This window comes from Peromyscus leucopus, chromosome 1, assembly GCF_004664715.2.
Source record: "Peromyscus leucopus breed LL Stock chromosome 1, UCI_PerLeu_2.1, whole genome shotgun sequence".
NCBI lineage: Eukaryota > Metazoa > Chordata > Mammalia > Rodentia > Cricetidae > Peromyscus > Peromyscus leucopus.
The window spans coordinates 122,053,361-122,070,300 of record NC_051063.1 but is presented as its reverse complement, the minus strand read 5'-3'; the positions used below and the strand labels follow the sequence as shown (position 1 = coordinate 122,070,300).

The following is a 16,940-nucleotide window of genomic DNA, read 5'->3' as shown; positions in this document are numbered from 1 at the left end:
GCTGCCTTAGGAAGGACATGGTTCCCGGGTCTCTGTCTAGGTCTTACCTCAGGGGCACAAACTTGATGTTGGATGAATCAAACTTTGACTGGGTTCATTTAACAGCTTGCTTTATAAGGTGGTGTTCACACAGAGTGTAAACAACCACTGAAGACAGTTTAAAGAGATGTGTGAAAGGGGAATTGGAAAAAGCAGTACCCACTGGTAAACAAAAGTTGCCTGGTCTGGGTTTATCATGAAGCCAGTTCTGTCTCTGTGGCCACTGGATTTTAGGGACTGGGCTGGTCAAAGTGAGGCTACCACAAACCTCTTCTCTCAGGAGGCTGGTGGCCACCACTGTGGGAGTCCACAGAGGTTTCCTAGTGAGATCTGAGATTGCTTTAGCCAGCAGGGCTGCATAAAAGGATGGACTGACCACGTGCATGGTTACCAGGTGTTTGGAAGGGTCTGTACTTGGCTGCACTAGGGGGAGGTCTTTTGCTCCACCCCTTAGCATTCCTTTAAAAAGTCCTTTAGAAAAGACAGGAGGGGCTGGTGGATAAGGATCCTGTGTTTCTATCTGTCTCTTTCTCCCTCTACATTTCTATCTAAATTTCTTATCCCTCACTCCTCAAGAGTACCCTGGGGAAAAAAGGTGGGGGTGGGTCTCCCACACAACACACAGCCCAGTAAGGCTCTGCCCAGTTCCCATGAATGGCTGTCCCTTCATCCTCCACAACCCTCTTCTACATCTTGCTATTTGACAATGGCGATTGGGATTATTTCATATTTTTGTGGTAACATTAAGCTATATTTACAGGTCTTCTCTCTGGTCAGTGGTCTACCCACTAGGCATCATGGTCTGCTCACTACTGTAAAAAAAAAAAAAAAAAAAAAAAACTGAAAAAGGCATTAATGGAATTCTGTGAGATTGGGAAGCTATGTCTAGCATGCTTATCAGTGACTTGGGGGACACAGGGAAGCTGCAAAGTCAAGGAGATGGCTTACAGATGGGTGCTGGGATCAGGGTCTGAACAGACCTCAGCTGGCTGATCTCCCAAGCCAAGAGCAACAAGAGGAGATTCACTGGAGATTAATGTTAAGTCTTGCATTAGCGTGGACTGGAGAGCTGGCTCTGCCATCATCATTTTGAAGGTGATATTTTTAACAACAACTGCTGGCATTTGTGACATATTCACTAGCTATATGGAGATGCTGTATGATTTACTTTCTATGTGTGTTTTAAGCCGTGTGTGTGAGCAATGGTGACCATCACTGTCTAACATGAGGCTTTTTTTTTTTAAGTTAAAGGCTTATCATAACAGCTTTAATCATTATGTAATCCTGCCTCCAAAGGAAGTTCCAATAAATGGTGTTTCTGAAATAAAAAGACAGAGAGGGAGAAGGGGGGAGGGGAGGGAGAGGAAAGGAGGGGGTTAAAGAGAGGGGAGGAGGAAGGGGAAGGGAAGGAAAGGGGGAGGGAAACTTTATCAAAAGAAATTTGGCATGGGTTACAGAAATAGCTTAGTTCAGTTCCCAGAAGCCACATAGAAAAGCCAAGCATGATAGCACATGTTTATAATCCCAGCCCTGGGGAGGCTGAGACAGACAGATCTCTTGGGCTGGTAAGCCAGCTCCATCAAAGAAGTGAGCTCCAAGCCTAAAGGAGACCCTGTTTCAGAATCAAAATCAAAGTGGACTGCTCCTGAGAAATGACACCCAAGGTTATTCTCTGGTTTCCACATCTATGTACACACACACACACACACACACACACACACACACACACACACACACGAGTATGGGTCATGGGGCAATATATGGCCTATATTCTCTTTAGATGTAATGCCACAGTCTAGACACTACATTTTGAGATTTAAAATTTGCATCCTTAATTGTGTGCAGAGATTGAACACAGTCACGAAAGAGCGAGGAGAGCAGAAAGCGTTTGGGGAGTTAGCCAGGTACTGGAGGCTTTGGGAAAATCTAGAAGGATTCTTCCCGAGAAAAGGATTGGGGCTCATTGTTGACTTCTTTAGAGGGGTGGAAATTCCAGGAAAGGAAGATCAAAAGAGAGCAGTGGGTAAAATCAGGGACATTGCTGCTACTTGGTACTCAGAAGGATGAACAACAGGATTGGCTGGCAGAAACTGCCGCTGGGGTCTCGGGAACCCAACCATCCTAACCGGGAAGGGAAACACCGCGGGACCCCATGAGATGCCATTTGCTTTCTGTTTTCTTAAGAGGGAAAAAAAACTCTGACAGATCCAATCAGAGAAACCAGATGTTTTCATTTTATAATGTGCCCGTTTTAATTATTTTAGAATCAAGATGTTTTCTGTAAGTGAAGGTGGAGGAGTTATGGAAAGAAACCCGATTCTAACTATAAATGGAACAGATGGGGTGGTGGGAATAAAAACAAATTAAAACAGTATTGCAGGGAGCTCTCAACTTTCGTTTAAAAAATATATGATGATATTTTTCAACTTTTCACATTCGACCAATTCATATATCGAGTGACAGAATGCAAAACCAATTTCAGCTGTGTATAGTTTAAATATTTGCCTAAATGATCTGGACTTACCCCATCTAAAAGTCCAGATGAATGTATTAAACTGCTAATTGTATTTTTCTATCCAGTAGAATTTTATATTTTATACTGTATTATAGGCAGGGTACAGTTATGTTTGATGACTTCCAGGGCAGAAAACCGAACTAAACAGTGGTCTTAATTAGAACAGTAAATAGTATGGGTTTAATTAGCTCCCATTCCTGATGACAGATTTGGTCAGCTGCCAAATATTTATTGTTTCTGTCTCTCTACTGAGGCTTAGGTATTGCTCTATAGGGCTGTTCACTGTGCTATTAACAGAATCTGTCAGACCCGATGACCTGTGGGACTTGAGTGAAAAGTATTGGAAAACCTTTTTTCTTCCTATCATTACTTTTTGATTTCAGTTTTGAAGGTCTTCCCTACCAATTCCCCTCTTAATTTAATTTTTTAGGGGGAGGGGATGATGATGATGTAACGTGCCTGAAAGCTTAGGGAAACCTGAGCAATATTTAATTCAGGCACATGTATTCCTTACTATGCCATGGTTTCCCTCTATACCTTTATATTCTCTGTCTTATGACTTACCTATTAAATTCTGTGTGACTTGTACAGTTATTTCTATAGTCCAAGGGGATGGGGTTTTGTTTGTTTGCTTGCTTGGTTTTAAGTAAGACATTATGTGTTTTATCTTTTAAAATATGGTACAAGGGGCTGGAGAGATGGGTCAGTGGTTAAGAACACTTACTGCCTTTTCAGAGGACTGTAGTTCTGTTCTCAGCACCCATTCTGGAGGACCACCACCTGTAGCTGGAAGTTTTCTTGTGTCCCACCCAGTCCCACAGCTGCTCAGACCCAAATAAACACACAGAGGCTTATATTATTTTCAAACTATATGGCCATGGCCTATGGCTCAAGCTTCTTTCTTATAACTAAACTCAGCCCATTTCTATTAATCTGTATGTTGCCAGGTGTTCTGTGGCATTACCTGTGTGCCATTACATGCTGGTCCCTGGATGGCAGGATGGCGTCTCGTGCCTCTCCTTTCTCTTTTCACTATTTCCCTTGGATTTTCCCACCTTGCTCCATCCTGCCCTGCCATAGGCCAATGCAGCTTTATTTATCAACCAATCAGAGCAACACATATTCACAGCATACAGAAAGACATCTCACAGCAACCACGTCCTGTGACACCCCCCTCCAGGGGATCCGATGCCTTCTTCTGGCCTCCAAAGTAGCGTGCACTCAATCATGTGCATGCACTATGCCACCCCAGACACACAAATACACATAACTAAACGTAAAAATAAACACTTTAAAAATGTGCTACAAAATATGGGGACATAACACAAAAATGTTGCTGAAGTCACTCAAAGCTCTCTCACTCTCTCACTGTAAGAATTGATTTATCTGGGCGTCTCTTCGTCTGCTCACAGGCAGACTTACCATGCTAAACATGATACAGCCTTGTATCTAGGTAAGGTGTTGTCATCTAATGAGTGTATTTTGGCCTAACATACTTAAAAAAATTTTTTTCAAAAATCACCAAAGTTCAGAGAGTAGCAAAACCATTACCCATGAAAGCCCACCTGGCTCAATGTTGATTTCTGAAGCTTGGGCTTATTTGCTGTAGACATTTTTTAGAGCGATAAAGGAAAATAAAGTAATGCTGTTCCTCTGTGACTTTCCTCAGGGACGGCGAGCAGACCCGCACGCAGATCTGCCTCTTCTCTTCTTAGAGGCAGTTTAATGTGTGTTCTTCCAGCCCGTGCTCCTCGACTTTCACGGCCATGTCTTCATATGTGTTTACTAAACTGTCTTTATATGAAGATAGAGAGAAAGTGCCTGGATTTTTATTTTGAAGAAATTAAACCATACCAGCCTTTTCTATTTTTTTACCTCTGTTAATAAATATAAGACAGTCTTTCCTATGCTAACCATATGACCATCAATGTTTATATGGCATATGATTTTTCCTGGTATTTTATGGTTTCAGAGCCTTCATATAAATTTCTAAGAAATCTGGAATTCATTTGGACATATTTTAAGAATTTATAGATTTTTTTTTTAAAAAAAAGTTTTTTATTAGATTTATTCATTTTGTTTTATGTGTGGGTGTTTTACCTGCGTGTATGTTTGTGATCATATGTGTGCTTGGTGCCCGCTGAGGTCAGAAAGGGCATTGGATCCCCTGGGACTGGAGATCCAAACAGTTATAAATTCCTACGTGGGTGCTGGAGATCAAACTTGGGTTCTCTGTGAGAGCAACAGGTGCTCTTAACTGCTGAGCACTTTCTCCAGACCAAGAATTTATCTATTTGTATATAAAAAACTTCAATACTAGTACTTAGGGAACCGAGGCAATAATAGGTGGAGAGCAGCCTGGTGTGTGCAGAAAGTTCAGGGTCTGCAGGAGCTGCATCATGAGATATTATCTCAAATATTAAAACAGCTTATAGCTACTTTTAGTAGATATGATAAAAGTGCTTTTGATGTGTGTATGAAATGTCATAATGAAACACATTTTGTGCAATTAATATGCACTAATAAAGCATGATGAGAAAAATTAATACCTATGATTACTTGTTATGTCAATGCTATAACTCTTTTTCTTTTTTTGAGACAGAGTATCTCAGTGTAACCCTGGCTGTCCTGTAGCCCAGGCTGGCGTCTAACTCAGAGATCCGCCTGCCTCTGCCGCCCAGGTGCTGGGATTAAAGGTGTGCGCCACCTCCGCCCTGCTGCCGTAACTCTTAATTGAGACAATTTTCCCCACTCCCTCACTTTCACTGTTTTTGAGGTTTTATTTTTTAATTTACTTTTATTTTATGAATCTTTATTTTTACTTTGTGGTTGTTTTACCTGCATGTATGTCTATGTACCACACGTATGTATTCCATATTGGATCCCCTGGAACTGAAGTTAGAGAGTTGTGAGCTGCCGGACAGGTGCTGGGATTCGATCCCAGGTCCTCTGGAAGAGCAACCAGTGCTCTTAGCCGATGAGCCATCTCTCCAGCTCCGCTTGTTCTCTGTGTAAGGGGAAGTCCAGAAGATGGTGTCTCACTTCCTGACCGGCTGAAGTCACTGTCAGCCCAGTACTGTACTGCACAAGCCAGGAACCTCCTCGTTGTACATGGCTGGGACTTTACACACCCTGAACAGCCTCCGCCCCTGTGTGCCCCAGGAGTCTCTGGCAGCACCACTATCCCATTCTCCAAACTGGACTGCCATGGCTATCTCCTGTGAGCAGAATTAGGTGACTTCTCTAACTGGCTGCATTTTCCCCCACATCCAGACCTCGAGAAACACCCCTTCAGAGGAAGACAAAGACGGCAACTGGGATGCTTGGGGAGACTGGAGCGACTGTTCCCGGACCTGTGGGGGTGGAGCTTCCTATTCTCTGCGGAGGTGTCTGACGGGAAGGTCAGTGGTGGCTTGGGGGCTCGGGGGGGGGGGGGAGGTTGTGTCAGTGATTCTGGGTGAGTGAGGAGGGGAGAAGGTGTGGGTCTGAAGTGCTCCATTTGGTGACTTTCTGCCATAAACATCACCCAATCTCAAGGTAACCTATTTAAATGGGAATGGTCCTACTTCCGGGTATTTCACTGTATCCTATTTACATAATGGTCACAGGGTTCAGGAGAACCAGTCACTGCAGTTCTATGAAGGTGAAGGCCTGTTACGTTCAGATGCTGGCTTGATATTGTCAGGATTTGGGAGCAAAAGGTTATGTCATCTTGGTGGCAGTGCTTGAGAGGCTGCCACTGAAATTTCTTTCTTGTTCACTCACTGTGAACCTACCATGGGTCAAGAAGGTGGTGCAGGAACTGGGGAACTGGCACAGGGGGTTAAACGCTTGCTGAACAAGCATAAGGACTCAAGTTCTGATCCCGAGAGCCTGGATAAAAGCCAGAAGTGGTGGTGAAAACTTGTAACCCAGTATAGGGTGGGCAAAGATGTGGATCACAGGGGTGTGCTGGTCAGCAAGTCTAGCCAAAGCAGTGAACCTATGTTCAGTGAGAGATCCTGCCTCAAAATATAAGATAGAGAACTATGGGGAAGATGCTGGACATTGGCATCTGGTCTTCACATATGCACACACAGGTGAGCATACCCACATATTCAAATAAAGACATCACACACATGTGGTGATAACACATGCTCTGCTTTCACCTTGTAGGTACACTTATACTAAAATGTAAGGTCAGTTTAATTTTAAAAGCCCACAAGTCTCTGGGAAACCTGTACTTGCTGTTCTTAAGGTCGTGACTCCTGGGAGAGTTTAAACCTGGTTCTTAGGTGAGACACAGCCTCAGGGCCATGGACTCTCATCTTCTGGTCCCAAACAAAAACCTCCTAGATTACCGCAGCCACCTTCACATGTGGGACGCTGTGGGGTGAAAGAGTAACCTGGCTGTTACCGCTCGAGAAGAAACCCAGAGGGAGCACATTTGACTCTGCTCAGTTTACGATTCATGCGGATCTTATGCAGGTATATTAAGACAGTGACTAAGAATGTCCTTCAGTTTCCCTGGGATGGTGCAGGGCATGGTGGATGACGAGAACAGAGTCCCTTGAGAAGGAGGACACATTAGTCCAGCCAGGGAAGCATGGCAAGGCTGTTGGAGCATGGCAGTAGTTTCCTCTAGAGAAAAATTTGACAGAACATCAGCTTCTGTAAATGGTTGTAGAACTGAAGCCCGGCTTAGTCCAGTGAAGATAAGGGCTATGCCTGGTCCCCTCTCCCTGTTCTTTCATTTTTGCTGGGAACTCAAGGCTCCACTACTCTAAGTACATTGTGATATGCAGAAGAATGATGGTGTATCTCATAATATCATATATATCCTACCGAGACCTGTTGTCAGAGGGCCACATACCTGTGGTCAAGGGGAGGGTAGTGACTTCTTTGATGTCGGGTAAGTTCCTCTCCGGTGCTGGTCAGTCACTGAGGGGAGAGTGGTCAACCTGAAAACTGAAGGGGCAGCTTGGCTGTCTCTGTGTAACCTCCAAATATGAGGAATCATTTGAAATCAATGGTAGCTAGAATAACAAAGAAGTGGTCTTTGTTCCATTGTCTTTGAGTTAGCTCCATGACTGTGGGTTTGTGACCTCTTCATCCTAAGGGGGCTGTGTGTAGATGAGTAAAACGTTGCTCAGCTTCTGTCTTTCCTGCTGAAGGTTTGGACAGAAGAGGAAAGGGAGCACACTGTTGCGAAAGAAGACAGTGTTCTGCGGCATGGCAGCTGTTTAGAGCTGGCTCCTGGGAGGACTTTGGTGAATTTTTCTGAGCCATTGCCCATCTCTGAGCCTAGTCCAATGGGCTCTCTTGTCTCCTCTTCTCTTGATATGCTCTATTCAGCACACTTTGTCTTGTATAAGGCTTTTCCTCAACCCTTGGGCCCATAGGTACATGCCTAGCTTATTTACCTGTATTACCCTCAGTGCTGCCCTGGTGGACTCATAGGATCACCTCATGCTGACTCTTTCTTCATGTGTCCCCCAGGAAACCCTCAGATGAATACACATGAACAAACTCTCAAAGTTCACTCTGACAAGCTGCAGCAGCTGGCCTCAACACCCTTCGGTTTCTTGGGTGTGACTTGCACATTAACCAATGGGAAGGGACACGTGATGAACTCTTTAGGTGGTGTCCCAAAGTTTTTTCTCTTGACTCCAACCCCCTTCCATTCTTAGCAAGCCCCTGTCCTCCCTGCCACTCCCTTTCTCAGACTGAAAGATTTTGTGTTTGTTCTATGACCCATTTAGTTTAGGCAGGACCATCTGTGTGAGCAGTGGATTGGAACTTTCAATGGAGCCTGATGGGGTCACCAGTGAGCATCGAACTGAAGGGGATGACTCTAAGGAGATGACTACCTCAGGCCTGAATATCTCAGTAACAAATACTTCAGCCATCGGGGTACAGCTGCTTAGAGTCTCTCGTCTGTGCCCACTCTTGTGGTGGCCCTGTGCCAGCACCCATCTCTCTCATTTTTATGGAGTATTTCCTCTGAAAACATGAAAGATATAAATACACAAGTTGTCAAACTCAATATGGCAAATATATCACTTTTTCCCTAAGTTGATATATAGGTTTAACTGTGTTTCTCTTAAAATATGAACAATATTTTTTATAGATGCAGATGATATTAGTCTAAAATGTAGATGGAAAAGCACAGGACCTGGAGTAGGTGAAATAAGTGGCGAATAAGAAGAACAGAGTAAGGCGTATCAGCTTATGTCATATCAAGACATACGGCTGCATAATCAAGATAGGGAGTGCCTTTGGCAGAGGGACAAATGAAATGATTGACGGGGAGATTTGCCAGCCATCTGACAACAGGCTGTGAGCTTTAAAAACTGGCTATTAGGACAGAACATCTAGTCAGAAAATGAGTGAGGGATGAGCAAGTAGGGTACAGAAACAGTGAATAAATACCTGGGAAGTATTTAGTCTGTCTGACTATTGTAAACTAAAATATAATGAGACACCATCACATACTGATTAGAACCTCCACAGAAGGAAAAAGTTGACACACAGAAATCTGCCAAGGATGCAGGGGAACTAGATTGCTCCAAAATTGGTGGTGGGAAGGTGCGCTGGTCTAGCCACTCTAAAAACCAAATACTTTCCTTTTTCTTTTTGGTTTTTCAAACACAGGATTTCTCTGCATAGCTCTGGCTGCCCTAGAACTCACTCTGTAGACCAGACTAGCCTTGAACTCAGAGAGATTCCCCTGCCTCTGCCTCCCAAGTGCTGGGATTAAAGGTGGTGAAGGATTAAAATGAATCACTGATACACAGAACAACCTGGGTGAATCTCTGGAAATTCAGATGATCTTTCAAAAAACAAGTCCAAAGTACTGCTTCATCCTGCTCATGAGGTATTTTTGAAATGATTAAACTTTTAGAAATGGAGAAGAGATTAGTCATTGCCAAGTGGTAGAATAAGAGGGGAGAGGGACACAGCCACCAAAGGAAGCTGGTGGGATCCCTGTGATGATAGAAGAGTCCTATACTTCAGTTGTCCAAATGGTAACACCCTGGGTGTGTCCCTGTGCCAGGGGACTCTCTTAAGATGTCACCCTTAAGAGAAATTGAGTGAACCGTAGACAAAACCTCTTAAATACTTCTTACAAAAGTGTGTAATTCACAGCCTTTTCACTCGAAGTTTCGTTTGGCCACTCCTCCTCAGAAACTCAGGTAAACTAGACATGTGTGCTTTTAAAATCAAAACCATAGGAAATTAAGGGGGACCCCCAGGGAAAACTGAAGGCCAGAACAGTGAGCATGTGGCCGATCCTCTGCCTGTCCTGGTGGTGGAGGTGTGAACCCAGCTTACAGAGGGTTAATCCCACCATAAATCCAGGAGCCCATGCCTTGAGAGCTTGTGAGACACAGCTTAGGACCTGCAACCCTAGCTTCGAGGAAGGACCTTTGCGGTTCATGCACTTCCCCAACAGGTTTTGTATGCCAGCCTAAGGGAATTTAAATATGTTGGTCTTAATTATGAATGGAAAAAGTATTTCCACTCTAGAACATGGGAACTACTGTGCTTCCAAGAGTTTCAGGTGTACATATAGTGGCCCGCTTACATTGTGTACAGTAAGGAGGCTGAATGCATATAGCCCACAGACTGTGGGGGCTTGTAATGGAAAGCTAACATAAAGGTGGCCTTGTTACTCACGGGGCTAAGCTATGGAATCTACTTGTTAATAGAAGAGTGGAGAATATGAGAGGCATATATATATATATATATATATATATATATATATATATATGAATGATGGAATTTTATTCAGCCATAAAGAACAAAATTAGGTCATTTTCAGGAATGTGAATGCAACTGGAGTTTATCATATTAATCGAGTTAAGTCAGACTCGAAAGACAAATATCATGTGTTTTCTCTCATGTGTGTATGCTAGATTTTACAGATACATAAATGATGTATGCCTACATGACATGAAAAAAATCTGTCTAAGGAAATGAAGGAGACACATGGGAGGGTGATGGGTGAGAAAGGGAGAGTGGGAAGTACAGGGGGGTGGACATGTTCACAGTGCATTATGTAGTTGTATAAAAATGTCCTGTTGGAACCCAGGACCATGTACAATGAGTGCATGCCAGTTGTAAAAAGTGACCCTGATGTGCCTGGCTCTGGTGAGGGATCTGGAGAGGGATTCTTACCAATAGAGCACTTGTAGCTTAAGTTTGCAGTCCTAGAGTGCAGAACCCAGGAAGAAGCATTGACAACATCAAGACGTCAACAGCAATTCCACGTGGGAAAGGAGGAAAGCCACACAGTGATTTATTTGATAAAAGACTGAACCCCCCAAATCCTAGCAGTTTGGAAGTAGAGATTCACACCTAACGTACCCAGACATGCTTCATCATGAGGTGAAGCCACATGGTCTTTAGCAACAGGTGTGGAGGTAAGACTTCCTGCTGTTACTGTTTATATCCAGTGTTGTGCTTGGGGTCCTAGTCAGTGTAGTCAAAGTGGTGAGACAAGAAAACACACAATTTTAGGACTAGAAATAAAGAAGTAACTCTCAGGACTCACAGCTCAAATAGATAGTAAACCCAAGAGCACCTACACACAAATGATGGGAATAGTTGGAGAATTCACTGGAGAATTCCAGGAAAGACGAATGCATAAATAACTGGGCTCTTACTCTGTAGAAGAAGCTAGAAACCAACATTCCAAAAGACAACATTTGAACTATTAAGAAATTACAAAACATTTGCAATGACTTCTCTGAAGGATAGGTAAGTCCTTTATAAAACATGATCATAAATAGTCATAAATAGGAAATCTCAGCATCATAAAAATGTCAGTATGTCCTTAATTTGCAAACAGGATATGAACAGGCACTAAACTTCATTTTAAAATTCGTGTGTGTGTGTGTGTGTGTGTGTGTGTGTGTGTGTGTGTGTAAGTCTGTGTGTGTCAGGGTAACTGTATGCCACATGTGTGTGGTGCCCATGAAGGCCAGAAGATGGAAGTAACATCCCCTGGACCTGAAGTTACAGTTGTGTGCTATCTGATGTGGAGGCTGGGAATCAAACTCAGGTCCTCTGGGAAAACGGTATTGCAGTTCATGTCTCTGTTCCTGTGATAAAACCCTAGGGTTTATTTCATCTTACATTTCTCCATCATGTTATATCACCGAGGAAAGTCGGGGCAGGACTTCAAACACGAGTAGAGGAAGAAAGCACATGGGAACTCTGCTCACTGGCTTGTTTCCAGGCTCACATTCAGCTTCCGGTCTTACACCTCCCAGGACCGCCTGCCCATGCGTGGTTCTGTGCACGGTGATCCTCCCGCATCAATAGACAATGAAGGAAATGCCACACAGGCATGCCCACAGGTCAGTCTGATGGACTCAGTTCCTCGGCTGAGATTATTTCCTCTCAGGTGTCTCTAGTTTGTGTCAAGGTGACAAAAGCCAACCAGCAAGCCCTCTTAACCTCTGAGCCCCCTCTCCTGCTTACCCGACCCTGAACTTCACTTTTTAGTTGGAGTGGAATGGGAACACAGATCAGAGTGGCAAAATGGCTTGAGATATGCACACATGAGGGCTTGGTATGTGCAGACTGTGCTGTAGTGAACCAGAAGAGAAAGGACGGACATCCAATCATAGGATTCAACTAAGTTGTTAATACCCAGTGGAAATATATTAGAGCTGTTGGTCCATATAAAGAATAAATTCCCAGGGGATTAATGTCTACCTATAAAATACAAACCTTGAGAAAATATAAATGAATACTGGCATGATCTCTGGGCATGTATAAATAGTGTGCCACCTTACAGAGCATTCTGCAGTGCCTGTCACAAGATGTGTGTCCCACAGTGCATGTAGATGTGTGTCCCACAGTGCATGCTGATGTGTGTCCCACAGTGCATGCTGATGTGTGTCCCACAGTGCATGCAGATGTGTGTCCCACAGTGCATGCAGATGTGTGTCCCACAGTCCATGCAGATGTGTGTCCCACAGTGCATGCTGATGTGTGATGTGTGTCCCACAGTGCATGCTGATGTGTGTCCCACTGTGCATGCTGATGTGTGTCCCACAGTCCATGTGATGTGTGTCCCACAGTGCATGCAGATGTGTGTCCCACAGTGCATGCTGATGTGTGTCCCACAGTGCATGCTGATGTGTGTCCCACAGTGCATGCAGATGTGTGTCCCACAGTGCATGCAGATGTGTGTCCCACAGTGCATGCTGATGTATGTTCCACAGTGCATGCTGATGTGTGTCCCACAGTGCATGCAGATGTGTGTCCCACAGTCCATGTGATGTGTGTCCCACAGTGCATGCTGATGTGTGTCCCACAGTGCATGCTGATGTGTGATGTGTGTCCCACAGTGCATGCTGATGTGTGTCCCACTGTGCATGCTGATGTGTGTCCCACAGTCCATGTGATGTGTGTCCCACAGTGCATGCAGATGTGTGTCCCACAGTGTATGCATATGTGTGTCCCACAGTGCATGCTGATGTGTGTCCCACAGTGCATGCAGATGTGTGTCCCACAGTGCATGCAGATGTGTGTCCCACAGTGCATGCTGATGTATGTTCCACAGTGCATGCAGATGTGTGTCCCACAGTGCATGCAGATGTGTGTCCCACAGTCCATGTGATGTGTGTCCCACAGTGCATGCAGATGTGTGTCCCATAGTCCATGCTGATGTGTGTCCCACAGTCCATGCAGATGTGTGTCCCACAGTGCATGCTGATGTGTGTCCCACAGTGCATGCTGATGTGTGTCCCACAGTGCATGCAGATGTATGTCCCACAGACACTGCAGGTTACCTTGTGGTGACAGGACATTTCTCACTGCACAATGACAGATGCCCTTTAAAATCCAAAATCACCTGAGATCATTAATGTTAAGGAAAATCAATTGATTTGTATCAAAACAATCAATAAATCAAATGTAGTAAAACATTTTAAAATTGGAAGGACAATATTCAATGGGAAAGTATTAGAGTGTATCACTCCATGTGAAGAATGAATTTCAAGTGGTTTAAAGTCTATCTATGAATGTAAAGTTAGAAATAATGTATATGAGTACCATTATGTTTTCTGGGCAGTGAAAAATTTCTTAGCAAAGTTATAAGAGCCCAAGTTATAAAGAAAACATTGACATTTATTAATAGTTACAAGTTAGATTACTCTAGTGTCATGACAATGAGTTGAATTACATTTGTGAACATGAAGACTCTCTAAAATAATGCCCAGGGACTCTGAAATAGCTTAGTGGTTAAGTGCTTGCCAAGAAAGTTTGAGGACTGGAGTTCGGATCCCCATAATGTCTGCAGATCCTGGGGGAGGTGCATCGCACCTGCAATTCCTGCTTCTTCAGGCCGAGACAGAGGGCCCCCAGAGTGAGTTGGCTAGTGAGACTGGCCAGTCCAGGGAGCTCTGAGTTGAGAGACCCTGCCTCCATGAATAAGGTGGAATAGCAAAGGTTGACCAGCTTCCATGTGCACCCATGTTTATGCACAGAGGCACACGTGTACATACACACAAGGACACTCACCCACATACAAACATTTTAAGACCATCTAATGTACCTGAGTCTATACATTAATTTCATCCTATTTCTGGAATGTGCTGTGAAGCCTATGAACCTCCAAATTCATTGTCTCCCTGAATTAATCTGATTTAAACAAGTATATGAGCCTATAAAATACCCTAAACTTTGTGTGCATATATGTGTATAAAATATGTGTATATATGTACAGAATTATGTATTCCATATACGCAATGTTTACAAGGTCAGGGAAGACACAGCTTGCTTTCTGATGTCTCCAGTAGGTAAATGGATGGCAGTGTATACTCTAACTAGGCTCCAGTAATGAGGCCAAACCTGAGACACATTCGCCTGCTCCATGCCCCATAAAGGGACAGTCATGTTATTTTCTTGCACACAAACTGGATCAGATTCATATGAGAGAAGGGTAGTGGATGTGTAAAGAACTCAAGCAGTCTTGCTCCCCATCATTTGGTCCCTCGCAGGCCTTATTCATTCTTGACTCAGCCCTGTGTTAAGATCTCCCACTGCAACTCTGGAGTACTCTGAGATTTTTAAGGAGGAAGCCCACTTCCCTTGGAAGACTTATCAGCTTTCCTTGAAGAGCCACGGAGACTGATTAAGACTTCATAAATCTGGAGCACTTGTGGTCAGTTTTTCTTGGAAGAGGAGGATGGAGGCAATTATACACAACACTGAACAGACAGCCATCCCCAAGCTTTTAGAGACCCTCCCAGTGGCCTCTCTGACTAGTGTGCTCCTTCAAATGAAGGCTTCATGGAGAGAGGAGTGTGGCCACCTCACTCCTTTATCTCTCCATGGGTAGAGTTATTTCAGAACTTGCCTCCATTTAAATATTCCAGTCAGTCCTTTTGCGCTACAAACCGTGCACCAACCAGAACATCCTTTTTTCTGCAGAACCCCGTGACTTGGTCCTCTGGCCAAGTGCCAGCCACAGGAACCACAGGAACCTCAGCTTCACTACTATTTTAAAATTAATGTATTTTTATTCTTCAAAACAGATGCTTCTGAGCCTTTATGACACTAGTGTTTGAGTCAGTATATCACCAAGTGAATATTAAATTATAGTACTATAAACTCCAGGGAAATTTTATTAATGTTTTTTAATGTAGGCTCATGTGACGTCAACATGTTTTGTAGATATTCATAAATTTAGACTTTAAAAATCTTCAGTTTTAGGGTGCTATGGATGTTGTAATGTGTAGAGAATCCATAATTGTGAAACAGTGCTCTTGAATTTTCATATACTCCTGATAACCATCAGCTCTTTCATATGCTAATTATAGTGGTATTAAAAACACACAAGTAATATTTTTTGCAGCTCAATTGCTTTGGGCCAAAGGAATTATTTCCAGAATAAGCTGGCAGGTTCCTGCTTGGGGAATTAGGACTCTCATGTCCTTAACTTTAAAATAACTTGCATTTCATTTTATGCTTGCTTCATAAAGTAGTCATTCATTTTCCGACTAGATTGCAACCAAGGCAGACCACATCAATAGAGGCCGGCCTGTGGGTTGAGTGTGTGTTAGGCTGGAGGACGTGAAGTAGAATGCTAAAAATGGTGGCCTGGTGGCTGATTTATAAAGCAAACTGAGCCCTAATGCCCTGGTATCTTTATATCTACATCCTAGTCCACAGTGAGTTCACCACAGAATTTGTGGATGAAGGAGAAAGTTCAACATAGTGATTTATGTTTGGAGAATTCTTGGAATGAAATTCTTGTTTCCTGTTGTCACTTTGAAGCACTTGAAGTGGGGTTTGTGGGAGGGGTGCACTTGGGTTTTAGGTTTAGAGTTTTGGGCTCTGTTCACGCAAGTGACTCCTGGACATAATGGGTGACAGCTGGGTGTGGACCTTGGCTATGTAGCCTACAGAGCTGGCTGGAGACACAGTCACGAGACAACTTGATGCTTTTCTCCTCTTTTAGTTTAAATTTCTATTTGAAAAACTTTTTTATTTCAATCGGTAAAATTAAATAATTATTAAAAATTCATGTGAGAAATATTTCTGAATTTTTAAATCAGTTTTTTAAAAATTTCTGTTCCTTGTGTGCTCCAAGAGTTTTTATTTCTTGGTATTTCTATTAATTCAGATTTTCTACTGAGCCATTTCCCTTTAATTGTTCTTTCTCCTTGAAATTAGGAAAATTGATGGAGTAAAATAAAAATAAACTATAGGAAAAATGTTTTTGAAAACGAATAGTCAATGGGAAGTATCAGAGGATGTCAGTCCACGTAAAGAATAAGTTCTAAGTGGATTAAAGCTTTTTAGGGCTGTCAGCTGACATGACTTGGAAAGCATTTGGATGTCACTTCCCCGACCCAGCAGCCACCTCCCTAAAATTACCGGAGTAATTGAAATCATCACCCTTTCACCCTGTTATTTGTTTTCCTGTCCTCCACATGAAAAGGACAGTGGTAGAAGCCTGGCAGAGGAATGTCCTTCTACACCAGGCGGCTGTGGTTTCTCCCGAAGAGTGCAGTCTTCCAGCCCAGTGTGGCTTTTCTGCCAGCCTCCCAGCTCGGTGCTTCTTGAATCCTTAAAATGTGGTATCCTCTCATGAAGACTGTAGCAAACCTCAATAGTAGACTCATGACAAGTGAACTGATGAGGAGGTGTAGTCACAGAGTATGAGGACTTAGCCAACCCATGACCATAATGTGGGAAGTTGTTCTAAACCACAAGTTCAGAAGGAGCAACTACTGGGTTCATGGTCTGTCTTCAGATTCAAGCGTTTAGAAGCATTAGGGGCCATGCTTTGGGAGGCAGCCACGACCCTGTTATTTTTACTCCAAAACTTGGTTTTTCCAAAGCCTTCTAAATCCAGCTAAGGATGGCACCTCCCAGGGAGGGA

The 16,940-nt window shown here is 43.4% G+C and overlaps 1 protein-coding gene across 3 annotated transcripts in view; it reads left to right on the top strand.

Annotated features, from left to right (window-relative positions):
* Positions 1-16,940, top strand: part of Adamtsl3 (ADAMTS like 3) — a 294,249-nt gene that overhangs the window by 100,643 nt on the left and 176,666 nt on the right. For all 3 annotated transcript variants that reach the window (XR_005089681.1, XM_028873809.2, XM_028873810.2), the window contains exon 4: positions 5,828-5,955. Coding sequence is in view for 2 of the 3 variants with exons in the window: in XM_028873809.2 (XP_028729642.1) it covers positions 5,828-5,955 (128 nt within the window). In the remaining variant the exon portion in view is untranslated. The remainder of the gene's footprint in view (positions 1-5,827; positions 5,956-16,940) is intronic.